The sequence below is a fragment of the Oncorhynchus mykiss genome, chromosome 14 (assembly GCF_057628025.1).
Source record: "Oncorhynchus mykiss isolate SJ-2025 chromosome 14, ASM5762802v1, whole genome shotgun sequence".
NCBI lineage: Eukaryota > Metazoa > Chordata > Actinopteri > Salmoniformes > Salmonidae > Oncorhynchus > Oncorhynchus mykiss.
The window spans coordinates 9,817,533-9,845,412 of NC_143035.1; the positions used below are offsets into that span (position 1 = coordinate 9,817,533).

The window sequence follows — 27,880 nt, forward strand, 5'->3', positions numbered from 1 at the left end:
TAAAATATTAAAAAATGTTCACAATCAAATTGGCACTTTTTACATACAAAAAACACTTGTTCTAATTACCAGACCGAGCAACTAGAAAAAATCACGAATAAATAATACAACATAAAATGAAACAAAGAAGTAAACAAAACAAAGACCAAGTTTTCTAATCAGGGATCATATTAAATTGTATTTGTCACATGCGCCGAATAGAACAGATGTGGAGGCTTTCTTAAGCCCTTACCAGCAATGCTTTAATACGTTTAAGAAAAAAAAGTGTTAAGTAAAAAATAGAAAATAAAAGGAAACAAATAATTAAACAGCAGCAGTCAAATAACAACAGCGAGGCTATATACAGGGGGCACCGGTATAGAGTCAATGTGCGTGGGCACCGGTTAGTTGAGGTAAGTGAGGTAATTATGTACATGTAGGTAGAGTTAAAGTGGCTATGCGTAGATTACAAACAGAGAGTAGCAGCAGCGTAAAATAGGGGTCTGGGTAGCCCTTTGATTAGCTGCTCAGGGGTCTTATGGCTTGGGGTTAGAGCTGTTAAGATGGCTTGGGGGTAGATCTGTTAAGAAGTCTCACTCTGGTACCGCTTGCCGTGCGGCAGCATCAGAATACAAAAGTTACTATAAAGACATAGGGCTTGTTTAGAATGGACTAAATTCAAAGACTTCATGTAACCTCATTTAAAAATACTACAAACTGAGGGGTAGATTTTAAGAAACAACATTTGTGTTTGAAATATGTTTCCATAATAATAAAATTATTGTAAATAAATGCATAATTTCTATCCTACATTAGGAAACCAAATCTGGCACTGTTATAAATTAAAGTGGGTTTAATAAGATTATTATATGTAAACCATATTGAAATGCATCCCAAAAGGTTTTAGTGAGTTGACATGTGAAGAAAACATGTTCTGATGTTTTTCGTGTGGCTCAGTTGGCATGTCGCTTGCCAAAATTCGCTTGCAACGCCAGAATTGTGGATTCGAGTCCCACGGGGGTCTACTACAGAGAAGAAGAAAAAAGTATGACATGTATGCGCTCACTACTGCAAGTCAATCTGGATAAGAGCGTCTGCTGAATGACGACAATGTAGAATAGCAGAGTTACAAAAAAAGACAGTGGTCAAGTTTAAATATGTGTCTTAAGAAATCATTACATGGGCAAATGTCATTCACTGTTTTGAGATTAACATAATTGATTTAGCTTTAGGTGATAAAGGAAAAGAAAGGTATCTGGTTCTTATTATTGTGAAATCTTGTCGTATATATTTCCGTTTCAAAGTTGAAGAGAAACACTCAGAAGTAAGAGTAGTTCTTAAGAATTTGCTATTGCATTTTATCTAAGAATTGACATCCATCTATAATTTGTGGAATTGCCTTAACTTCACCCCACTTCGATACAGTTCAGACCAGAAGTGATTTTCGTAGCAGGCTAGGATAGCATTTTCGATAACCTCCTAGCCCTTTTCCTAACGATAACAATTTTAAATGTCAACTTCAATGTGGTAATACCGCCCCAAGGACCCCAGATAGTAAGGATCCAGATGGTTTTGTGTTTTTCTTATGTACATGTCATGTTTTCCTAATGTAATGGGATATTCAGCATACTTTCTAAATAAGACATACAAATATAGAACATTGAAAGCATGGAAGAATAAGAATTTAGGTAGTTTGCTAAATTTCAAATTACATGATGTTACCGAGAAGACCAATGATGTATAAAATAACAGAGAAGACAAGAGTCTGGAAGAACATGCACTGAGGGCTGAGTGTCATCAGCAGGATCCAGGCATGCTACATGTGAAGAAAGTGGACTGTGTTACTTTTATAGCAATGATGGTAAACAGCACAGCGCAAAATGTAAAATATGTCAAGAAAGATTGACATCATTGTTTCTGCAGCTGAGGTATTTCTATGATTAGAAGATGTAACATCTGAGGCGCTACATGGATTAATGAATCGTGCGGTCCCACCCTCTCAGGTCCCACCCTGTACATTTTCTCTTCCCTGTAGTGGAATTAACTTTTCTAGTGATTTTTTTTCTTCACCGCCGTCCAGTTGGTGACGATAATACACGTTTTGCGTGTAGTTCGCCAATAAAACCAAAGAAGAAGATTCTGACAGACCGACCAATCAAACGTATCGCCCCTCCCTCTTCCTCACGACAATCACACAAACGACGTGTTGGACGCTAACTAGCTACCCATCTAAACTCAACTGGCCGTCTTCGTAGTGGCTGACAAGTTGGCTAGCTAACGTTACTTCTCCTTGCATAATTAAAAACGTAACTACACATCGAGTGAATTTAAGTTAGCAACAAAACCGGGACAATGAAGACGCGGATAGACATGGATTTTGTACTTGTGTTCACGTTAGTTGCCTTCAGTACTTGTTCAGGATTCTACCTTCCGGGTTTAGCACCAGTGAGCTTTTGTGAAGAAGGTAAAGGAGGTGATGATTGTCAGGTAAATTAACACGGATGGTGGTGTTCTTTGAAATATTCATGTTTTCAGATTGAAGTTTATAAATGTTCCATTTGTGCTTTATCTCCTTCCTGCTAGCTAGCTCGTTGCTGACGTTAGCTACATGTTAACTAGTCAAGTGACACCAGGAGTAAGTTATTATTGTAACTAACGTTAGCTGAGAATTCAACTCCACGATACAATGGAGTTAAGTGGTGATGAGTTGGAAGTACTACGGAGAGCAGCATCCCAAAAAATAACGCATTTGCACAGGACAAACATAGTTAGGTACAACAAGGAATGCATTAAAGAATGTACATGTTTACCGTCTCGATGTAAGTTAGTCGGAGGTACACTCGGACAAAACGCATCGCCACACAGATGTGGCGTTATCAGCTATTATTATTGCTTTTCACAAGCTAAACTATCAAAACGTTGACGTAACAAGTGGGGTACGTGCTCAACCCACTTCTGTACTCCCTGTGCACCCATGAATGCGTGGCCATTCACGTCGCCAACTCGATCAAGTTTGCGGATGACACAGTGCTAGGCCTGATTACCACCACCAGAGTGGTGCCAGGAAAATAACCTCTCCCTAAACATCAACCAAATGAAGGTGCTGATAGTGAACTACAGTAGACAGCAAAGAGCGCACGCCCCCATCCACAAAGAGAGCATGGAGAGGGTCAACCGCCTCAAGTTCCTCATTATGCACATCACTTACAATGATGTTCCCTTCACACAGACAGCGTGGTGAAGGTGCAACAGCTCCTTTTCAACCTTAGAAGGCTGAAGAAATATGGCTTGGCCCTTAAAGACCCTCTGAACTTCTACAGATGCACCATTGAGGGCATCCTGTCGGACTGTATCGCCGCCTGGCATGGCAATTGCACCGCCCACAACTGCAGGGCTCTCCAGAGGGTGGTGCGGTCACACATCACCGGGGGCAAACTGCCTGCCCTTTAGGACATCTACAGCACCCAGTGTCACAGGAAGATCAAGAAGATCATCAAGGACCTCAGCCACCCAAGCCACTGCCTGTTCATCCCGCTACCATCTAGGAGATGATACAGTTGCATCTAAGCTGGGAGAGACTGAGAAACCGCTTCAATCTCCAGGCCATCAGACGGTCACCACTAGCCGGCCTCAGCCCAGTAGCCTGCCCTGAACCTCAGTCACTGTTCTAGCCGGCTAACACCCGGTACTCTACCCTGCTGCCCTATGTACATAGTAATAACACTGGTCACTTTAATAGTTTTTACATGCCGGTTTAACCACTTTATATGTATATACTGTATTCTAGTCATGGCTCATCCTATATAACTACTGCTGTACACACCTTTTCTATTCATGTATCTTTACACACCCAATTATTGTTCACTAGTTAGAGAACTAGACTTGATTTTTAGTTAGCCAAGATCATTAACTCGTTAACTCTCTAGCAGCTTATGCCCCACGGCTGGCTGGCTGCTCAGTGGCTGGCTACCTAGCTAGAAAAACATGAGTCATGCAATGCTTATCTTTTCATAAGGTTGACGAACAAGTCTGTTCAGATTGGTAATCCGTGCCTGGTTGTAAGTTACGCTATAGCTAACTAGTAAAGTTTGTAGCTAGAATAAGGATTGGAAAACATATTGTAATTTCTTTAAGTAGAAATGTTAGGCCCCTGTGTGTGTAAAGATACAGATTGAAATGGCTAGAAACAATACCAATACTGACAACCCAATAATTATCCATGTCTTCCCTTTACATTGTACTGTCGCCTGCCTATTTACAGACCCTCTCTCCTTCCTTACAGACTCTCATCCAGCTATTTGTGAATCGCTTGGACTCAGTGGAATCAGTTCTGCCATATGAATATGATGTGTAAGTAGTTGCTCTGACTGGCACATACGTCTTTACTTTCTCTTATTTTTGTTGGATCATTGCTCAGTCATTGTCATCTCTTTTTTTCACAGCTTTGATTTCTGCAAAGATGATAACGAGAGGAGACCGTCTGAGAACCTGGGCCAAGTGCTATTTGGCGAGAGAATTGAGACGTCACCATACAAGGTGGAACTCAATCATAATATGTCTTCCTTTGGGGGGGGGGGGTGTAGTAGATCACTTTTAAATATTGCAGATATATTTTGGGTTCTATTAATTGTTTGAGTACGTTCTAATCCCCGCTTGATTGAAGTCAACTAACAGCACCTCCCGAGTGGCGCAGCGGTCTAAGGCACTGCATCACTGTGCTTGGGGCGTCACTACAGACCTGGGTTCGATCCCGAGCTGTGTGTGGGAGACGCATGAGGCGGTGCACAATTGCCTAAGCGTCGTCCGGGTTAGGGGAGGGTTTAGCCGGCCGGGATTTCATTTCCCATTGCGCTCTGGCAACTCCTCGTGGAGGGCTGGGTGCCTGCAAGCTGACTTCAATCGCCAGCTGGACGGTGTTTCCTCTGTCACATTGGCTTCCGGGTTAATTGAGCAGTGTGTCAAGAAGCAGTGCGACTTGGCAGGGTCGTGTTTCGGAGGTCACATGGCTCTCAACCTTCGCCTCTCCTGAGTCCGTAGGGGAGTTGCAGGAATGGGGAGAAAACGTGGTTAAAATAATACTTACAGCAATACTGCTACTTGGAGCTATTTTCACTCACATGTAGTTAACTAATTAGGCTACACATATATTCCTAATTTCCTCTTTCTGCAATTGCTGGATTTCCACCCACAGGCAGCCAATCCACCATTTTCATTCTAACCTTATCTCCATTGTGCCGATGTCCACAGATCCATCTTTCCCAGTATTATACAATTTTGCTATTTCCTTTTGCAATACAAAGGATGTATGTTCACTACAGTGAACCTCCCTATTTGTAGCATTTCTACTGATAGTGCTCTAAAAATAAACAATTTACCTAAGAGTATAATGATATTTCCCGTCATTGATTTGTGGTTTTTCAGATCCCCTAACAATGCAGTTTGCAGGTCCATCTGCAAACAGCGACTCTTCCTTGCAGGTTTCATTCATAGTCTGATCTACCACTGGGCTTTAATTACCCTAAAGGTCTTCTGGGCTCAGCTTTCAGGTATTGGATTGCATTGTTTTGTGTTGTCAAATCACTCCTGGAAAGACCGGCTATTCACGCTATCTTGTCTGCCCTGTTCTTCCTGTTATACCCAGTAGGTCTTACAAAGTTATTTTTTTTTCTCTCTTCTCCATTTTCCCTCAGTTCTCATTCAAAAAAGATGTGAAATGCCAGGAATTGTGCACCAAAGTCTATACGAAGGGAAAACCCGAGGATAAGAACATGCTGGACTTCCTTAAGCGAGGAATGCAGTTGAACTACCAGCACCATTGGTGAGCTAATCTTTCTCATGAATAAGTTGAGATAATTGTACGTAATTTTACAGAAAGCATTCCACTTACCCCAAGCATAGTAGGGCCTCTTAGCATGACACTAATCCTATACAACGGGTTAAGACTGTGTTTTTTTGCACAGCTTTTGGTTAGACCGAGATCGATGAACAGGAGACAGATTTGTTTAAACTAAAAACCCTGCAAGTGACCCCCCCCCCCAGTGTATTTAGAGTATTTTAATTGGATTTAACAAAAAATGTGTGTGTTTTCAGGATTGTTGACAACATGCCAGTCACCTGGTGCTATGATGTGGAAGACAGCCAGAAATACTGCAATCCTGGATTCCCCATTGGCTGCCTCGTCACCACCGATGGCCGGGCTAAAGATGCCTGTGTCATCAATGTGAGCCATACTGTTACGTTGTCTCGCATACAGGATGGTTGCCCAATATCAATCTGATAATGCCAGAGATTTGAAGCTATGGCAATTGTAGTTCAAGCCAGGCTGTGTTGTTATAGTAATATAATAACACCATCATACGTTTGGACCTTGACTGAGACATGCTGTTTTTTGAATAGCTCTAATGATGACCTGTTTTGTACGTGGTTGTGTTTAGTATACGTATGCACTATGGAATCTGGTGGTAATTGACTGGCATCTTTATCGCTTTCAGTCGGAGTTCAACAAGAAGAATACGTTTTACATCTTCAACCACGTGGCCATCAAAATCACCTACCACAATGGGGAGGGGGAGGGGTGGAGAGGAGCTCGTCTGGTGGCTGCCACACTGGAGCCCAAGAGGTAAGAACTTCAGAAAGACCCAGACAGAGGAAATTGTGTGTGTGTGTAAGCAGATGTATTCATTTTTCAATAGCAGCTCTTGAACTTATTGTCTCCGACGCTTCAGTAGGTGTCTATGAATATGCACTGTCCTATACTCATTGAAAAACTGTTTGCCACACGTTTGTTTGATTTGATTGTTGATCAGTGTCATTTCCACATATCACAAGAGGAGGCCGAAACACCTACTTTAAATAAAAATAAATAAAATCTATATATTTTTTCCACTGCTGTATCTGGCAGGCGTAAATTCACCATGTATCATTAGGTAAATTAATTGGCAGTTCTATTGTTATGGCATGATTTCCAAATGTCCAAACCTAATTATATAAACCATTAAACCATATTCATGAATATGTGTGCTTGAATTAAGTTTTAGCAATCGTCTGTATACACATGAAACTCTGCATATGAAGCACTGAAAGCACCCTCCTTTTATAATACTTTTTAAAGGGTTTTGTCTTGTAGCTGGTTATAAATACAATGCACTAGGTTACAACAGTGCCGGCCCCAAATAAATAAATAAAAAGGGTCAGGGGTCAGGGCCGGGTGATTCGGCTATGCATACTGTAGGCCTGTCGTATGGACTGGAATTATGTGCCTCTGTTAAACCATGAAGCTGGGAGAGAGAACACAACAATGACGGTTCCTTGATTTGTGTAGGACATGTATTTTAATAGGCTAAGTATAGAAACCGTACTAAAATAGATGAATGCGGCTGTCAACTGAGCCGCAAATTCACATGCAAATATTTGCCTCTAAAAAGGAAACCCCTATCATGTGCAGTGCGCATTAGAATGGTGTTTTCCGCTAGGCCTACTTGCATTATGGAACATTTGCGCGTATTGCCATGTGTGCATTGCTGCGCATTAGCCTACAATGTGCAGAAATAATAATGTATCAACATTTTAACAAGCACAATGTCTGTTCCATCAGTCTTGTCGTTTTTAAACTTTTGGGATTTGCAGTGGTTGTATGAACTTTGCATCTATCGTCCCAGAACTGTCCTGAAGTCTGTTTTTGATGTATAGAAGAAGAAGAATTGTGACGCCCTTAATTTCGAGCCCTGGCTAGGCATACTTGTCACAAAAGCAACTGCGACGTTGCATATCTCAGAACAACAGGACACTTTTATATAGGCCTAAGCAAAACGTTTTACAGATGTTGTAAGCCTATTCAAATGATTTAAAATAAAATATGCCGTATAAAAACTTGGATATGGCATCAATCTGTATGCCAGGTTATAACAATAGGCTATAACCACTTGATCAATCGATTCAAATTGGTATTTCAGGAAAACGGACTGCTGCCCACAAAGGTAGGACATCTGACATCTAGGTCATTAATATAAACCTTGAACATGAATTGAATGGAATTGAGACTGTGACCGCGTGCGCAACAATAAAAACAATTTAAAGCGACAATATTCGAATGATAGGCCTTTAAAAAAAAAAAAGCTGCAGCTGCAATTAAAAAAAACAACAATATTATTTAGTCTACATAATAAAAAATAGGTGACCCCCGGGAACTACCGGCTGTAGAACTAGCCATAATACGCAGTGGTCGATGGAGATGAATATACATTTATCATTCAGATATAGTAGGCCTATTACTGTAGCATATAAAGGCTATGTACCTGTCACTGAGATGGTTCATGCTTTATGAACTACGCTCCAGCCATACTGAGATGTGCTATTTTTCCCCACGTGGGATTAAGGATATGCTTTGGGAACACCTGTGCGCTCTGGTGATTTGGCTCGTGATTTTCTAGTGTCAAAGTAGGGCAAACTGATAAATATCAGATTCTTCAGAAGAATTCCAACCTACGGCCTCAAACACACACCGACATGCTCTGAATTGAATTCAAAAATAAGCGACGGCACTTAACTGTTCCGCTTGCCCAGATATACGTTTTTTTTTTATGTTTGTTTGATTGACAGTATCAAAAATGCTGATGCTGAAAAACCGACATGTGAAGGCCTTCCTATGGAGGTTCCTGGAGAGTTTGACAGTGACTTGAAGATCACATACACCTACTCTGTCACCTTCGAGGTATGTTAGACCCATAGAACGATTAACCACAGTGATTTGTTTTGCACATATAAGTACACCATTTTTGAATTTGTGTGGTCCTCAGCATAGTTAATTGAAGTATTCTCTTTTACGAATAATACTTTCTCCATTCACAGGAAAACAATGACATCAAGTGGGCCTCCAGATGGGACTACATTTTGGTCTCAATGCCTCACACCAACATCCAGTGGTTCAGGTCCGTTAGGTCTCTCAAGACAGCCCTCCTAAGATACTTTTTATTATAATTGTTAATTAGGCAAGTCAGTTAAGAACCAATTTTTATTTACAATGATGGTCTACCCCGGCCAAATCTTACAGTAGAGAAAATGTCTAACAGGCCTTCTCTGAGAAAGCCCGTATATCCTAATAGGCAGACACATGTTCTGTAAACACCAGCCCGAGAAGCTTGCAGGAAGTCAAAACAAAAGGTAGTGACTTTGTTTGCTGCTACAAAATCAGTGTTTCACACAATACAATAAGAATCAGTAAGTCCTCTGTCCTTGTACCTCCAGTCTGACGTCAATCACTATCAATAGATATCAGTTTAATCCATAACACGCAGCATCAAGTTTAGTGACCATCAACCCACATCTTAAATGTCACAAACAGAACACTGGAACTCATATGTCTAACAGAAACTCTAAATATGCTAAACATGTTGTTGCTCGCTCTAAATGTGATAGGAACTTTAGTCACGTTAAATATTCCCATACCAGTGCTGTTATACAGTAGATTAGAATATGGTGCTCCTCTGCTGCTGTTAGCCATGTTAATTGTGTATGACCTGTGTTCTTTCCAGCATTATGAACTCTCTGGTCATCGTGCTCTTCCTGTCTGGCATGGTGGCTATGATAATGCTAAGGACCCTGCACAAGGACATCGCCAGGTATAACCAGGTGGACCAGGTAAACCAGATTATTCAATTGTATTCTATTGTACGCAAATGAATCCATCAAGAGTGAATGGGTGAGACGGACATGGCAGAGGATTTGTCTGCCAAAAGTTCATGTGTGTTCTGCTTCTTACCGACCCACAAGAATGAAACCCTTGTAACATTTCACATTCACAGGGAGACTTGATAAAGGTTCCATCACTACAAGGAAAATCCATATCCTATGTAAGCTTATCGAAAGCCATTTGAGCACAAACTGGGGATTGGTGTTGTGATTTCTGGGAGCCATCTCTTGAGGCGTCATAAAACTTCAACCTTTTAAAATATGGTGTAGTGCAGGCCATCATTTTACAGCCGCCAAGTCATTTGAGTAAAAAAAAAAAAAAAGATTCCATCAATGTTTGTCTGCTTTTCGGCTAAGCTGAGAGTTCATGTCTACACCATATTTTACAGCCATTTACTAATGTGGCAATGTCATGTGTCTTGATGTGGTTTTTTTTGCTGCACTGGCATGTGTTAGACAAGCTGGAAGATAGGCTAATGACTCACTCTTGGTGATTTGGCTGATCCGTAACAAAGCAATTTATATGTGCATAACTTTGACCGTTCTGATTGGTTGTGATTCACTCTAACCCAATAGGAGGATGCCCAGGAGGAGTCTGGGTGGAAGCAGGTGCACGGGGATGTGTTCCGGCCTCCCAGGAAGGGCATGCTGCTTTCTGTGTTCCTCGGCCAGGGAACCCAGATCTTCATCATGACCTTCATCACCCTCTGTAAGTAACTCTTCCTCAGATTTAATAAGCAATGTGCACTCCCAATGCATTACAGCGTCTTCAGAATGGTTTTTCTTTAGTGTAATAGTTATTACCGTCTCTTATTTGACTTGAGTAATAGTGGTTGTATAACTGTAGTATGAGTTTTCTGTGTAGTGATGTAGGTTTGTCTCCTCTAGTCCTGGCCTGCTTGGGGTTCCTGTCTCCAGCTAACCGAGGGGCTCTGATGACCTGTTCTGTGGTGCTGTGGGTTCTTCTCGGGACCCCTGCAGGATACGTGTCGTCACGCCTCTACAAGAGTAAGCCTCGTTGACACACACACACACACACACACATCAGCGTACCACACGTGAATGAACAAATTGAGATTTGCGTTTTTAGAAAGGTCCGATATAAATGCTAAAGCCAGGTCATTATCAGTTCAGGACCATGACGTTCCATCCAACCATTCAGTTAGATATGTATTTCTGTTCTGCCTGAACAGTCTCTGTATTCTGTATGCCCTGTTTACAGCTTCTAATTTGAACCCTTGTTTTCCTGTGTGTCCTCAGCTTTCGGTGGTGAGAAATGGAAGACCAATGTCCTGTTGACAGCACTGTTGTGTCCAGGGTAGGTCGGCTGTTCTCATTTTTTTTAAATAAAGTAATTTAACTAGGCAAGTCGGTTAAGAACAAATTCTTATTTACAATGACGGACTCGTACTGTAGAATCCATAGCTGCATTCATTTGACACCCTCTCCTCCTTTTAACAGGGAGATGTGTACAGAAGGTTAACATCTCTCCTTTCTTTCTCTCGACCCCGCCCCAGGATTGTATTTGCAGACTTCTTCCTGATGAACTTGATCCTGTGGGTGGAGGGATCGTCGGCTGCCATCCCCTTCGGCACGCTAGTGGCTATCTTAGCTCTGTGGTTTGGCATCTCCGTGCCCCTCACCTTCGTCGGCGCCTACTTCGGCTTCAAGAAACCTGTGAGTCCAAAATCAGACCTCCCCCTCTGTCCATGTAATCTCAATTACAAAACGGATCCTAGATCAGCAGTCCTACTTTAAGATGGATTATTAATACGTTCCATAGGAGAAAAAAAATGGTATTGCGTACAACTTTCCATGTCTTGGTGAGTGATCACACCTCTCTGTCTTGCTCCATTTTACAGGCCATTGAGCAGCCAGTGAGAACCAACCAGATCCCCAGACAGATCCCAGAACAGTCCTTCTTCACCAAGCCTGTCCCCGGCATCGTCATGGGGGGCATCCTGCCCTTCGGCTGCATCTTCATCCAGCTCTTCTTCATCCTCAACAGCATCTGGTAGGGGGAAAAAAAACTAATACAATTGTGTGTCTGTCATCTGTCCGACCATGTGTGTCTTATCTTTGTGGTTGAAGCAACTCACCTGCTTAGCTGGGAGTCTTGTTTGACTGATTGATGTAATAAAGTTTTTTTTATTTTTATGTAATCTTCTGTTCCAGGTCTCACCAGATGTACTACATGTTTGGTTTCCTCTTCCTGGTCTTCATCATCCTCCTCATCACCTGCTCTGAGGCCACCATCCTGCTGTGCTACTTCCACTTGTGTGCAGAGGTGAGAGGAAACTACTGTTCACGGGTCTTTCTCTCAGAGTAACGGTCTACTGAAACATTTAGGTGTTAAGTTACTGAGATGTGGATTGTGGTGTACTACGAAATAACATTACGAACATTTTCCAGGGTAGAGTTTCCTGGGACTTCCCAGTGGGCGAAATGGGTGGAAATGACATCACAATGACTTCATTTCGACTGCTGGCTTACTACTTACCTAATGATAATGTGTTTGACTGTTTACAGTCAGACTGCCACTGTCTGTAGCCTAACCTAAGCCCTGTTTCCTGCAGGACTACCACTGGTGGTGGCGCTCCTTCCTGACCAGCGGCTTCACGGCCGTCTACCTGTTTGTCTACGCCGTCCACTACTTCTTCTCCAAGCTGCAGATCGTAGGAGCCGCCAGCACCATCCTCTACTTTGGCTACACCTCTATCATGGTGCTCATATTCTTCCTCTTCACAGGTGAGTGAACTGGGAAGACTGCGTAAGCCAGGTTTTGATTGTGATACTGAAACAGGTTGGCGTCACCTCAATGAAACATTTACCATGTGTAAGTTGCAAAGACCCGTCCTATTGTTTGTTCACGGACTATGGTTAAGAGGCATAAACTCGGCCATCCTTCAACACCAACTACTTGGGTGTCAGAGTGCTGCTGCTTGCAGTTTTATGAATGACAGTGACAGGTCCTCTGTAGTAGCTATCTGTGTGTTCTCTGTCCCGGTACCTCCAGTTCACATCATTCACTATCAACAGATGAGAACAGTCCATCCAACAGCCAGCTCCAAATTTAGTGACCATCAACCTGCATATTGACAGGTCACAAACAGAACACTGTAAAACATGTGTATAACAGAAAGGGTCAAATGTATAAATAGGCTAAACGTGTTAATTACTCTAAACTGAATATGAACTTTATTGATCTTATGTTTCTGCATGGGGAATGGGAATTGGTTAGTTTCTGAAGAATCCCAGTAGGTTAACGTCAGAAGGGGCAGCTCGGCCCATTCCTGTACACATTTACAAGGATGCAGGAACTCGTATCCTGTTCCAGTGACGGCATAAACCTAGGAATGCACTAGTGTTGCGCCACTTTTGTTGGTTCAACCCCCCCCCCCCTCCCCCGTGACAGGTGTCACTCCTCTGGTTTTACTGGCAGTACAGCTCAGTTGAGGCTCCTCAGAGGAAGAAGGAGCGAACATCCTCAGTGAATTTCAGAAACATTTTAAATAGTGAGACATTAAAGTTATCCTTTTTAGAGAACTATACTAAACTTTCAGCATGAACTGACATGTTGTCCACCCAATCACAGGATCGGAGAATTAATCTAGTACTGAAAGCATAAGGTATTACTAGCATGGGAGGATTTAGTTGACAGTTTTTAACATTAATTTCTTAAATGGAGGAGCTAGCTATATTTGTATATATTTGTTTTCAGTTACTTAGCTAATGAATGCAGCTAGTTTAGCCTACTCAGAGGGATGCTATCTATGTTAGCTAGCTGGCTATGGCTATCAAACACTGGAACTCTTCCAAGTCAAGGTAAGCTTTTGGTTTTATTAATTTATTGCCACTGGGGCCCCTTGGTGTAACTGCTCTTGTAGTTATGTTGACTATGACATTGGCTAATGTGGGGAAAACGATGTAGGCTGTGTGTAGAGGCTAGCAGTTATGATATGAAGGTCATTTTTTTTTTTTGCCTGGTCAGACACCTGATGTGTTGCGTCCACCATTGTTCCTGTAACCAAGAAAGCATAGATAACTAAATATAGCATTCACATCTGTCAGCATGAAGTGCTTTGAGAGACTAGTCAAGGCTCATATCAACTCTACCTTACCTGACACCCTAGACCCACTTCAATTTGCTTACCACCCCCAGTAGATCCACAGACGATGCAATCGCCATCGCACTGCACTCCGCCCTATCCCATCTAGACGAGGAATACCTATGTAAGAATGCTGTTCATTGACTATAGCTCAGCATTCAACACCGTAGTACCCTCCAAGCTCATCATTAAGCTCAGAGTCTGAACCTCGCCCTGTGCAACTGGGTCCTGGACTTCCTGACGGGCCATCCCCAAGTGGTGAAGGTAGGAAACAACACCGCCACTTCGCTGATCCTCAACACAGGGGCCTCACAAGGGTGCATGCTCAGCCCCCTCCTGTACTCCCTTTTCCCCCATGCGTGCGTGGCCACGCTGTCGTGTAGACACGAGAAGGAATTATACAACGATCAAAGGGATCATGCTGTTTGTATGTGGATGCTATGAAAATGAACTGTGATCAGGGGTGTATTAATTCTGCCGATTCTGTTAAACATTTATTAAATGGAAGCAAACTGAATGAGACGGGGATAAACATACCTAAATTTGTGCAATAGAAACTCTTGTTTGCAACAGTTGGGCTAATGATTACACCCAAGATCAGCTAGATGCAGGCAATAGTGTGCAAAGCGGTATTGTGTCACTGTAACCTTGATTACTAAACATTTTTTTTCTATCGACCTGTGCACCTACGTTGTAAACTTTTCATAGGCTAGGTTGTAGCAACCTCATGATGGGTATAGGGACATTTTGAGTTATGTAGTAGCCTAAATATATCGATGTTACATTGAACTGGGTGAATGGAATATGAATGACAGTCATCCAATATGCTGTAATAGAAATGAGGCCATGGTACAGCTACACTGTGCTAAATGTAACCTTTTAAAACTTTTACTGCAGATGTCTCTGATTTCCAGCAACGTCTTTAAGTTGTCTTTGATGCTGGAGTGGATCCTTGAAACAGACTAAATAAAGGACATTTTTATGGTTGATCATAATGTTAAAGGAATAGTGTGTAGTATAAATGTGGTAATTTATACTGCAGAGAAACAGATCAGTGTTTTGAATCGGTTATATTTAGTGACTTTGCCTCTTCCTGGTTCCTGTGCCAAGTCTGGCACTGAGCAGCTCATGCATATGCTGAGAGAAGGGAGGTGACATGACAAGGCTGCCCTCTGTCAGGTCTAGAAAGGCCAGACTGACTGTTCTACACATAAACCCCTCTCACTCAACCGTATGGGGGGGAACTGGTCAGAGGAGCTGTGGCGTAACAGCACTCAGCCCTGCTCTCTGGTCACCTCCATGTTCCTGCTCGTGCATTATACAGTGCATTCGGAAAGTATTCAGTTCCCTTGACATTTCCCCCTCATCAATCTACATACACTACCCCATAATGACAAAGCAAAAACAGGTTTTTAGAAATGTTTGCAAATGCATTAAAAATAAAAAACAAATCCAAATGTATGTAAGTATTTAGACCCTTTACTCAGTACTCTGTTGAAGCACCTTAGGCAGCGATTACAGCCTTGTCTTGGGTATGACGCTACAAGCTTGGCACATCTGTATTTGGGGAATTTCTCCCATTCATCTCTGCAGATCCTCTCGAGCTCTGTCAGGTTGGATTGGGAGCGTCGCTGCACAGCTATTTTCAGGTCTCTCCAGAGATGTTCGATCAGGTTCAAGTCTGGGCTGTGTCCTTGAGTGGCCCAGCCATTCAGTGACTTGTTCCACTCCTGCGTTGTCTTGGCTGTGTGCTCCGGGTCGTTGGAATGCGAACCTTCGCCCCAGTCTGAGGTCCTGAGCGCTCTGGAGCAGGTTTTCATCAACGATCTCTCTGTACTTTAGTCCGTTCATCTTTCCCACAATCCTGACTAGTCTCCCAGTCCATGCCGCTGAAAAACATCCCCACAGCATGATGCTGCCACCACCATGCTTCACCGTAGGGGTGGTGCCAGGTGTCCTCCAGACGTGACGCTTGGCTTTCAGGCCATAGAGTTCAATCTTGGTGTCATCAGCCCAGAGAATCTTGTTTCTCGTGGTCTGAGAGTCCTTTAGGTGCCTTTTGGCAAACTCCAAGCTGACCACCGTGTGCTTTTTACTGAGGAGTGGCTTCTGTCTGGCCACTCTACCATAAAGGCCTGATTTGGTGGAATGCTGCAGAGATGGTTGTCCATCTGGAATGTCTCTGAATGTCCTTGAGTTGCCCAGCCAGAGCCCAGTTTTGAACCCGATCTAACATCTCTGGTGAGACCTGAAAATTGTTGTGCAGCAACACTCCCCATCCAACTTATGTAAATGTGATATTTCCATAAATATATTTTTTTTTTATAGAGGGGGGGACAATTTAATCAATTTAAGAATAAGGGTGTAACAAAATGTGGAAAAATTAAAGGGTTCTGAATACTTTCCGAACGTACAGTATGTGCACATATAGTGTTCATCAGACCTGACATGTTAGCCAAGATCAACAGGCCCTCCCCTGATCTCCTCAGTGAGACATTTGACTGGACTTTAGCTTTTATCAGCACTGTTAAAACGGTGCACACGCCTCTTTTTTTTTTTTTTTTTTAGGTCATCAGCAAACAAGTAACGGACGTATTAGGCATTGCTGCTTGTAGTACTTGATCTGTGGTTAATCATCCTAAAGGTATTCATTTTAGAGATGGCGACTTTCGTCTCCTAGAAATTGATGTGAGGCAGCGCCCAATTTACCAGTTGCCATGGATTCTCCCTGACTACGGCTGTTATGGCAACTTCCCCGCGCTGGCACTCAAAATATATAGCTGTGTACCATGAGAGCAATGTGGGCGTTTACTTCGTGTCCACACACAACAATGCTGTGATGAACAGAGCTGCCTCCCTCAGTCCTTACTGTGGTGTGGAACAGTTAGAAATGGACAAAGGGTTGACATGGTAACAGCCCTCTTTGGCGCCTTGTCTTACACACCCAATACAGTGGGGCAAAAAAGTATTTAGCCAGCCACCATTTGTGCAAGTTCTCACACTTAAAAAGATGAGAGAGGCCTGTAATTTTCATCATAGGTACACTTCAACTATGACAGACAAAATGAGGGAAAAAATCCAGAAAATCACATTGTAGGATTTTTAATGAATTTATTTGCAAATAAAACCAAAGTAACAAAGCCTACCATCAGTAACACACTACGCCGCCAGGGACTCAAATCCTGCAGTGCCAGACGTGTCCCCCTGCTTAAGCCAGTACATGTCCAGGCCCGTCTGAAGTTTGCTAGAGAGCATTTGGATGATCCAGAAGAAGATTGGGAGAATGTCATATGGTCAGATGAAACCAAAATATAACTTTTTGGTAAAAACTCAACTCGTCGTATTTGGAGGACAAAGAACACCATACCTACTGTGAAGCATGGGGTGGAAACATCATGCTTTGGGGCTGTTTTTCTGCAAAGGGACCAGGACGACTGATCCGTGTAAAGGAAAGAATGAATGGGGCCATGTATCGTGAGATTTTGAGTGAAAACCTCCTTCCATCAGCAAGGGCAATGAAGATGAAACGTGGCTGGGTCTTTCAGCATGACAATGATCCCAAACACACCGCCCGGGCAACGGTGGCTTCGTAAGAAGCATTTCAAGGTCCTGGAGTGGCCTAGCCAGTCTCCAGATCTCAACCCCATAGAAAATCTTTGGAGGGAGTTGAAAGTCCTTCTTGCCCAGCAATAGCCCCAAAACATCACTGCTCTAGAGGAGATTTGCATGGAGGAATCGGCCAAAATACCAGCAACAGTGTGTGAAAACCTTGTGAAGACTTACAGAAAACGTTTGACCTCTGTCATTGCCAACAAAGGGTATATAACAAAGTATTGATAAACTTTTGTTATTGACCAAATACTTATTTTCCACCATAATTTGCAAATAAATTCATAAAAAAATCCTACAATGTGATTTTCTGGATTTTTTTTCTCATTTTCTCTGTCATAGTTGAAGTGTACCTATGATCAAAATGACAGGCCTCTCTCATCTTTTAAAGTGTGAGAACTTGCACAATTGGTGGCTGACTAAATACTTTTTTGCCCCACTGTATGTGAAATAGGACACCATGTAAGGAAAGTCGATACAAAACTACTACTGAAGCCATTCGTTTTTTTTTTCCATAGTCGGCCTGTGGTTTTATGATGACATCCTCATAGGAACTTGGCATTTTAAGGCCAAATAAGTAGCCTGTATTGCTGGAGCAGTGTCAGACCCCATCTTAAGACTGGGATAATCAGTATTGGAAAGGGCTGATCATCGCTACCGAAAATAAATCAAATAAAAAGATCTTCATTCCCCGGCCGCTCAGGGTCTTCATCTGAATAATCCTAATCTGCCCTATTTCTAATTGCCTTTTTTTTAAAGAAAAGACGTTTCTTATTTATTTTTACTTCCTCTAAACTTTGATCAAAACTAAAGCCGGGAGTTTCTTGTACGGCCCCCATTGAGATGTCAGATACAGGCTTTGAGTTTGACGAATTCTTCATCTCCTGGGATTTTGCCCAATTAACATTTTATCTACTGAGTTCTCTCCAGAGAGGAGCTGAAACAAACTGAGCTATCTCTTGATTTCTTTCTGCCAAACGGAATGCTGGTTGGTGCCTACTGCCTTGGCAGACTTGTGGCTTTATCTTCTTTTTTCCAGCCACCTCTTTCAGTCGGAATTGATCAGTCTTTTAAAGGAGGAGAATTTGGTGGTGCTGAGTGGGATAGCGAGCCGGGCGGCTACAAGATGTGACGCCAGGGTTATTTTGGGAGCATATGCTCCTAAAGTGCCACGCCCTGAGAGCTTTCATTAGTTTTGTGTTTTTATTCATTCGTTTCTGCTCCCCTCCTCCCTGCGCTCCACGGCGCCCCACGTCTCACTGCTAAAATCATCCCTGTGTCGATGAAACCGCATCCCATTCAAAAGCCACACGCGCCTTACCTCCCTGCCTTACCCAGGTGTTTCAATAGGCTGATGTGGGTTCTGGCAAGATTACAAATTCAATGTTTTTCTTTTCAAGTTCGGTGTCCTAACGTGACCCTTTGTATGTATTATGTTGCGTGTATTGTACACTGTGTAATTTGTATACAGCAGTAATGTGTGTCTTAAGACAATTTTTCCCCTCTAGAAATTAAACCCTGTCCTTTCTTCGCAGGTACCATTGGCTTCTTTGCCTGCTTCTGGTTTGTAAATAAAATCTACAGTGTGGTCAAGGTGGACTAAAGGAAGGAGGCCAGGCCTCCCTGCTCTCCCAGTGCAGCGCTTTTACAGTGGACCGTTATGAGGAAAGGAAGCCCTTTGAATACACTCTGACTTGAAACCATCCCATATCTCAGAAAAGACCTGAAGAAGGCCTTCCTTTGTTTTAAGCTTGGAAACTTGATATGTCGCTGTCGTTGTTTTTTGCTTTTACCGTCTGCCTAAGATGAAGTGATGTTTGATTTGACTTGTGCCGTGATCCTCCAGGTTAGTTCCAAACATCTAATTGAACGGGCGACTACATAGGCGTGGGTGGTGAAGGATGAGCTGGAATGCTTTTATTTTCCCTTTCTAAATTAAATCAAATACGTACTTTTATTTTGCTTTTATATTCTCAGAACCCCAAACATCTATTTACGTGTTTTGTTTTTCAAAAACTCTGCTGTAATGAGAATATATAAATGTTGATACTTTAAAAATGTGACCTATATGGAACTGTCCTTTTTAAAAAATAAAATGTTGAATGTTTGTTTTATATCTGTTTGGACAGGTGTTGATTGGGGCTATAGAATCCTAACCATTAATGGCCTGTATTATAGTTTACCGTATAAATGACCATGCCATGATATAATCTGTTTGTTCTCTTATTATTTTGGTTTATATGAAAATAAGAATAAATAGCAACCGTGGTTATGAAGCACGTGGTAGATTAATTTGCTATAACAGTGGAAATGTAAGCCCAAGCGTATGACTCATCTACATATATATATATATTTTTTTTGAAATATCTCACACGGCACAGGAGGAAGCAAGTTGGTAGTTTACGCAAATGCATTACAGTATTTCTTATTAGGTAACTTACTGTAACTAATATGTATAAAACTACTGCAGCTCTTTCTTTTTAGCAGTGTGGAGTCATCGCCTAAGGTGATAATGTTTTTACAAATAATAAATACATTTGATTCATTGGCAAGAGCTACTGCATTTTCACTTTCTCTATACTCAGATGGAATTGGTGATGTCATTTGAACATTTTCCCACCTTTTTAAAGAGGCAACCCGGGATTGGTACATACATTCTTTTTTTTTTACTTAAATGAATGATATACAGGCATATATTCTTCAAGAATCAAACACTTGACTGGGTTGCCTCTTTGTTTTTCAAATGCCGGATTGCCTCTTTAAAGGAAAAGCATCACTCTTACTGACATTGCATTAAAGGAGTTCTGTTCAGCGTTGTCAACTCACATTTTATTAATTTTTATAAATGAACACATCCTCGGACCATGTTGAAAATTCTGAACTATAAAAAAAAAAGCACAATAGAAATCCACACATCTCTAGTTTTTAAATAAGGACTGCATATAAAACATGTTTACTTTAGTTTCACTATGACATATTCAACAGGAAACATATCACACAGTACTTTTTACAATAGTGTCTATTGTCAACTCTCTCCAAGTCAACTACCTTTTAAACAAAATAGCTGAAAATTGAGGTTCTCAGCACTCGAGTCTATTTCACTCATACGTAACACTTCAGCCTCTCAACATGCATACAGATTACACTTGCTGAAGGGCTTCCACTCAGAACAGAGAAGAACCAATGCTGAAAAGAACTACTGTAACACAATATCAGCACCATGCTCCAGTTTGGTAACCAACAGGTCTGTGACGAGCTTGCTTTAGATTGAACAATTTCACTTGAGGTACTATGAAAACCAACCGTTATGGTTCCTCAAGACCATGGTCAGAGACTGATCTCTACATATACTGTACATTCATCATGGCTTTGAGCAATACATTTCCGAATCAATATGCACACATTTGTATGAGTTATGTACATTTTACCGTATTGAATATTTTAACCAATATTTTGAGGTCGACACATGAATAAAATCCCTGGTAATGGTTTACAGTACATTGCAACCTGTTTCATATCGACGGATACTTAATGCACTATGCTCTGATAAAGTGCAAAGATAAAGTAACACCAATACTGACATGGTATACTAATACTATCTACGCTTTACAGAAGCTGCAAAGTGGGCAAATATGGAGTCAGTGGAGCCCTACCATGACGCATGGCCGCATTCAGGCAAGATGGGGATTTTGTTAGAGCTCTCAGCCGGCCTCCTTTGAACCTCTGAGATGAGAGAGCCAAACTGGCTAAGGCAAACATGAACAGTGTACCTCTCAGAAGGCTGTCTAGAGCAGTTCCCTTGGTAGTGGATGGGAACAGTCAATGAGACACTGCACAGCTCAGTAACAAGAGGTGCTTTGAAAGGGAACCAGACGGTACAGGGGCAGAGAGAGTGGTGTTCACAGGCTCAAGAGGCTTCAAGGACATGCATGGGCACTCCACAGTCCCCATAACACCCTGAGTTTATTGGCAACACTGGCAGGCTGCTTAATCTTACTGAGTAATGGGGCACAGGCATAATCTTACTGAGTAATGGGGCACAGAGATAATCTTACTGAGTAATGGGGCACAGGGATAATCTTACTGAGTAATGGGGCACAGGGATAATCTTACTGAGTAATGGGGCACAGGGATAATCTTTCTGAGTAATGGGGCACAGAGATAATCTTACTGAGTAATGGGGCACAGGGATAATCAGAGAATCTTACTGAGTAATGGGGCACAGTGATAATCAGAGATAATTTTACTGAGTAATGGGGCACAGAGATAATCTTACTGAGTAATGGGGCACAGGGATAATCAGAGATAATCTTACTGAGTAATGGGGCACAGGGATAATCAGAGATAATCTTACTGAGTAATGGGGCACAGAGATAATCTTACTGAGTAATGGGGAACAGAGATAATCTTACTGAGTAATGGGGCACAGAGATAATCTTACTGAGTAATGGGGCACAGGGATAATCAGAGATAATTTTACTGAGTAATGGGGCACAGAGATAATCTTACTGAGTAATGGGGCACAGGGATAATCAGAGATAATCTTACTGAGTAATGGGGCACATAGATAATCTTACTGAGTAATGGGGCAAAGGGATAATCAGAGATAATTTTACTGAGTAATGGGGCACAGAGATAATCTTACTGAGTAATGGGGCACAGAGATAATCTTACTGAGTAATGGGGCACAGGGATAATCAGAGATAATTTTACTGAGTAATGGGGCACAGAGATAATCTTACTGAGTAATGGGGCACAGGGATAATCAGATAATCTTACTGAGTAATGGGGCACAGGGATAATCAGAGATAATCTTTCTGAGTAATGGGGCACAGAGAATCTTACTGAGTAATGGGGCACAGGGATAATCTTACTGAGTAATGGGGCACAGGGATAATCAGAGATAATCTTACTGAGTAATGGGGCACAGGGATAATCAGAGAATTTTACTGAGTAATGGGGCACAGAGATAATCTTACTGAGTAATGGGGCACAGGGATAATCAGAGATAATCTTTCTGAGTAATGGGGCACAGAGAATCTTACTGAGTAATGGGGCACAGAGATAATCTTACTGAGTAATGGGGCACAGGGATAATCTTACTGAGTAATGGGGCACAGGGATAATCATGGATAATCTTACTGAGTAATGGTGCACAGAGATAATCTTACTGAGTAATGGGGCACAGAGATAATCTTACTGAGTAATGGGGCACAGGGATAATTTTACTGAGTAATGAGGCACAGAGAATCTTACTGCTGAGTAATGGGGCACAGAGATAATCTTACTGAGTAATGGGGCACAGAGATAAATGGGGATAGTAGATGAGATTCTGGAAATGCAGAAGGACAACTGTGCATATGATAGGTAGCTAGTTGTGATAATTCTGCTGCTAAACTAGTGAATCAGATTCATGAATTACATGAATCACCTGTCATTTAGGTCCCTCTCAGCCATCTCTTCCTTGACATCATGTGTTATATTATACAGTACAGTTACAATATTATTGCACTACAGGCAGGGTGAGTAGTAATACTCCTCACAGGAGACAAACATAATTAGCTGTCACCATGAGGAGTTTGTGGTCTGTAACAACGGTTAGAACAGTCAAATACATTTGCGGCATGTTCTTTCAATTTGATATGATAGTACTGATCTGTTTCGTGGATGTTTGACATAGATTTTTCTCTGAGGGTAGAAAACACTCAAAATTACGCATCAACCATAACTGAACAGTAGGAGAACTAACAATGGCTTTTCAAGGAAAACACTGCAGGACAGGTCTCATTGTGATGTGTAATGGAAACGGCAGATATAGGAGACATTTTCTTCAGATCGACAACCTTTTTATCCATTCAACAGGGGTGGAGTTTTCTTTTGTCAAACTTTCTTTATTGCAAAAAATGATGATAGAAACTGTGTTTTTCTGAAAAATGTATTGCCAAATACTTTTGATTTCAACACGCACTATGAAGCGCCTCTCCACATTTGAATTCTAAATGCCTACAGCCTGCTAAATCAATGTTTTAACTATAAAAAAATTGTTTCTTTGCAGGATCCTTGGCCCGACTTTCAAGAATGGCTGAATTGCTTCACATAGATTTTCTGGTTGGCTGGATGCAAGTGTCACCACCCAATTATTCTAGGCTGTCGACAATTTATTAATGCGCAATTTGCCTAAACGGGTCATGGAAGCACTTCAACCACTTCATTTTTATTCGACACTATAGGTTTTTCCCGAAAACGTGTTTTATTCGTTGTGACGTCATTACGTACAGCTGTTTTTATCGACATAAGTTTGTTTTAAATGGAAACTCACTATGCAAACTTTCTAAACGTCAACAAAAAAAATTACTGGACAAGTTCATGGAAACATAGCTATTGTCAGAATGGAAAACCCTGTAGACCAGAAGGCAAATCTGCTCAAGTTTAGCCATGCTGAATAACCATGTCTTCACTGGAGGGGAAAACTGCCACACGAAAAACAGTTCAACCCATCTCCCAGGCTGTTTCGCTGTAGACTTGTCTACTACGTGGTGGTGTGGACGGTGAGCTCTCTCTCAGAGCTCAGGCTGGTGGAGGTGGTGTCTTTGCGGCTGTCCCTGGACCTCCTATCCATGGTGGAGGAGGTAGCCTCCGTGGTGGTGCCCTCCTCCCAGGTGCGGAGGTGGCAGACGCGGGCAGCCAGGCTGGGCAGATGGGGCTGCGTGGATCGTCCGTCGGTCACGGTGAAGCAGCTGTCCTGTGCAGAGGTGTGGAAGAGAAGGCCCTGCCTGCAGAGTGGACCACACAGTAGGGCCAGGAACTCCTTCCTCACACTGCGGTGCATGTAGCCGTAGATGTAGGGGTGGAGGCAGCACTGCAAGAAGAAGAGCACCAGGGCTAGGGAGGCCAGCCATGGAGGCACAGCAGCACTGGAGCGAATGGACATCGTGTTGAGAACACTGTAAGGTCCCATGCTCAGGATGTACGATGCCATGATAACAAACACCACCCGGGCTGCCTTGCAGTGGTAATGGAAACGTCTGTGCCTGCCCCGAATGGGGTACCCCCCGGCTGAGAAGGAGTCCAAGGGTGGGGGTGGCTGTTGGGGCAGGCGCTGAGGGCTGCCGATGCAGGGGGCCTGGGGGTCCGGAGGCTGGTTAGTTTGGGACTTAGAGTGGGTCTGGATGGGGTGCACCAGGGCGTTCTGCCTCCTTGCTGCCCTGAACACCATCCAGTAACAGCCCAGCATGATGAGCACAGGCAGCCAGAAGGAGAACGTGGCAACCAGGGCTGAGTAGGACAGGCTAGAGGACCACACCACAGAACACACGTTATGCCTGCGGTCAAAGTCTATGGCCCCCCAGCCGTAGAGGGGTGGCGTGCTCTGGAGCAGGCTGAGCACCCAGGTGCATGCGATGAGGTTGGTGCCCAGATGAGGGGTCATACGGGTGGGGTAGGACAGTGGGTGGATGATAGCCAGGTAACGGTCCACCGACACCACGATGATGGTGTTGACCCCGGCAAAGGCAAACAGGTGCATGAGCACCACCAGGGCCTGGCAGAGGCGGGCGTCCAGGGGCCACACGCCGGGCATAGTGGCAGCGATGGCGAAGGGCATGACCAGCACGGTCTGGAGCAGGTCTGCCAGGAGGAGGTTGAGCACGAAGCGGTTGGCCACGTGGAGGAGCTGAGGCTTCCTCTGGAACACCAACAACACCACCACGTTACCAAACAGAGACACACACACAATGGCTGAGATCAGCACCATCTTCACTATGCTGTTGGCCACCGACGGCCAATCTGTGGGGCCAGGAGGACCAGAGGAACCAGGGTCCCAGGGCACGGTGCTGGAGTTACTGCCCACACTGGGCGCCTCGGAAGTGGGCATGCTGAGGCTGGTGGGGTGAGGGAGACAGCATGTGTGGCTGTAGCTCCGACAGGGTCCCCAGTTTCCACCCGACGTCTCACAGGTCCTTTTTATCTGTCAGTCGAATTTCCATCTTGAAGGAGAGGATGACAGAGAAGAGAAAAGCACAAGCTCAAACGGGCTTTCAAACATCATAACATGTCACACTCTAATTCTAAAGGACTACACTGTTGAGGCGGATTCATTTCACACTGAATTCATTCATTTAGCTGCAAGACCATTGCACACATGCAGTGGCTTGTGAAAGTATTCACCCCCCTTGGCATTTTTCCTATTTTGTTACAACCTGGAATTAATATTGATTTTTTGGGTGGTTTGTATAATTTGTTTTATGGCAATTGTTCTTTGTAACTGCTGCATTAGACATGTAAAGAGAGTATCACAATGAGTTTGCCTGTGCCAATTTGAGACGCAATCACCAGACACATTAGGCTACTGATCTCACGGACCAAAATCCACAATTTCACGAGACACAGTATTAATACATACGCCACTTTAAATGCAAATAAATATATATTTTAAACATAGGCGAATTGAAATGAAGAAGGTAAAGGATTCAAACAACCCCCTCCGAATTTCCATTGTTCCTCCTTGCTCACTGATGTCCCCATACAATCAATTGTAGACATGCAATTGATAGTGTATCTTCTGCTCTTCATTGTTTCCAAACAGCAACAAAAATATCACTGAGAATATACGTTTTACCTTGAAATGGCCATCTTTGTTATGTGTCGGATTCTGTTGAGATGCTGTAGGCTGGTGTTTTGGTCGGTGATGATGCTCCGTTCTCCTCAGCACCAGATCGCTGGTTCCCCCATTGATACGGTTCGATTGTCATTGCTTCGCCGCGCTCCCATTTTAGTCAGTCACTGCTGTATCGTCAATGTCAGCAGCCTCCCCACGGCTTGTCATCACTCACTCAGCGGGGGCATCTTATTTTCACAAGCATATAACCTCCACTGCTCTTTACTGTTAATTTTCATGACAGATCAAACCTAACGGACTAGAAATACTGCGCTTACCCATTGATAGTGGGTTAGCCCTATACACAGTCGATTCGAGCTTGTCATAAAACAACGACACCTGCCTTGTGAGACTGATAGCTGCTCATCTGTAATCAGCTACATTAGCCCCATTTTCTCTTTGTGCAAAATGCAAAGGATCTTTGGTTAATCCCCGCATGGTTAACTTCCCCCATGCATTCAAATTTCAATCCTGATTTAGATCGATGTACACTACATTACCAAAAGTATATGGACACCTGCTCATCAAACCTCTCATTCCAAAATCATGGGAATTAATATGGAGTTGGTTTTCCCTTTGCTGCTATTACAGCCTGCATTCTTCTGGGAAGACTTTCCACTACATTTTGAAAAATTGCTGCGGGGACTTGCTTCCATTCAGCCACAAGAGCATTAGTTAGGCCTGGCATGCAGTCAACGTTCCAATTAATCTCAAATGTGTTCAAGAGGGTGTTGAGGTCAGGGCTCTGTGCAGGCCAGTCAAGTTCTTCCACACTGATCTCGATAAACCATTTCTGTATGGACCTCGCTTTGTGCACGGGGGCATTGTCATGCTGAAACAGGAAAGGGCCTTCCCCAAACTGTTGCCACAAAGCTGTAAGAACAGAATCGTCTAGGATATCTTTGTATGCTGTAGCGTTAAGATTTCCCTTCACTGGAACTAAGGGGCCAGGCCCGAACCATGAAAACCAGCCCCAGACCATTATTCCTCCTCCACCAAACGTTACTCCACCAAACGGCACTATGCATGAAGACAGGTAGCGTTCCCCTGGCATCCGCCAAACCCAGAAATAGTACATCAGAGTGCCAGATGGTGAATCGTGATTCATCACTCCAGAGAACACGTTTCTACTGCTCCAGAGCCCAATGGCAGCAAGCTTTACACCACTCCAGATGACGCTTGGCATTGCGCATGATGATCTTAGGCTTGTGTGCGGCTGCTTGTCCATGGAAACTCATTTCATGATGCTCCTGACGAACAGTTGTTGTGCTGACGTTGCTTCCAGAGGCAGTTTGGAACTCTGTAGTGAGTGTTGCAACCGAGGACAGATGATTTGTATGCGTTACACACTTCAGCACTCGCCGGTCAAGTTATGTGAGCTTGTGTGGCCTACCACTTCACAGCTGAGCCGTTGTTGCTCCTAGATGTTTCCACTTCACAATGACAACACTTACAGTTGACCGGGGCAGCTCTATCAGGGCAGAAATTTTACAAACTGACTTGTTGAAAAGGTTGCATCCTATGACGGTGCCACGTTGACAGTCACTGAGCTCTTCAATAAAGTAATTCTACTGTCAATGTTTGTCTATGGAGATTGCATGGCGGTGTACTCGATTTTATACACCTGTCAGCAACGGGTGTGGCTGAAATAACCAAATCCACTAATTTGAATGGGTGTCCACATACACTATATACACAAAAGTATCATCAAATGGGATTTTCCATTGTTTTGCACTATCAAATCAAATGTTATTTGTCACATGTGCTGTATACAACAAACAGGTATAGACTTTACCATGAAATGCTTACTTAGGTGCCCTTCCCCAATAAAATAAATGGA

The 27,880-nt window shown here is 43.0% G+C and overlaps 2 protein-coding genes across 5 annotated transcripts; one reads left to right on the forward strand and one right to left on the reverse strand.

Moving 5' to 3' along the window:
* The first annotated feature begins 135 nt into the window (after window positions 1–135).
* LOC110488749 (transmembrane 9 superfamily member 2) lies at window positions 136–19,936 on the forward strand. Of its 4 annotated transcripts, none has more exons than XM_090198333.1 (18): window positions 178–392; window positions 4,262–4,329; window positions 4,422–4,515; window positions 5,670–5,797; window positions 6,070–6,199; window positions 6,471–6,598; window positions 8,578–8,689; window positions 8,827–8,906; window positions 9,510–9,615; window positions 9,780–9,827; window positions 10,243–10,375; window positions 10,555–10,674; window positions 10,927–10,984; window positions 11,184–11,343; window positions 11,529–11,680; window positions 11,842–11,953; window positions 12,243–12,414; window positions 18,920–19,936. In XM_090198333.1, the coding sequence occupies exons 4-18, from the start codon at window positions 5,748–5,750 to the stop codon at window positions 18,985–18,987; spliced, it is 1,629 nt and encodes a 542-aa protein (XP_090054459.1). In that variant the 5' UTR covers window positions 178–392; window positions 4,262–4,329; window positions 4,422–4,515; window positions 5,670–5,747; the 3' UTR covers window positions 18,988–19,936. The 4 variants fall into 4 exon arrangements, with proteins under 4 accessions (XP_090054460.1, XP_090054459.1, XP_021416769.1 ...); XM_021561093.3 differs by lacking the exon at window positions 178–392 and adding an exon at window positions 2,126–2,466; XM_090198334.1 differs by lacking the exon at window positions 9,780–9,827 and having other exon boundaries at window positions 136–392.
* Window positions 19,937–23,254: 3,318 nt separating this feature from the next.
* gpr101 (G protein-coupled receptor 101) lies at window positions 23,255–26,388 on the reverse strand. Its single transcript, XM_021561096.3, has 2 exons — window positions 26,002–26,388; window positions 23,255–25,369 (listed from the first exon to the last, which is right to left on the reverse strand). Exon 2 carries the CDS (start codon window positions 25,255–25,257, stop codon window positions 23,914–23,916), a length of 1,344 nt encoding a protein of 447 aa, XP_021416771.1. The 5' UTR covers window positions 25,258–25,369; window positions 26,002–26,388; the 3' UTR covers window positions 23,255–23,913.
* Between the last annotated feature and the right edge of the window lie 1,492 nt (window positions 26,389–27,880).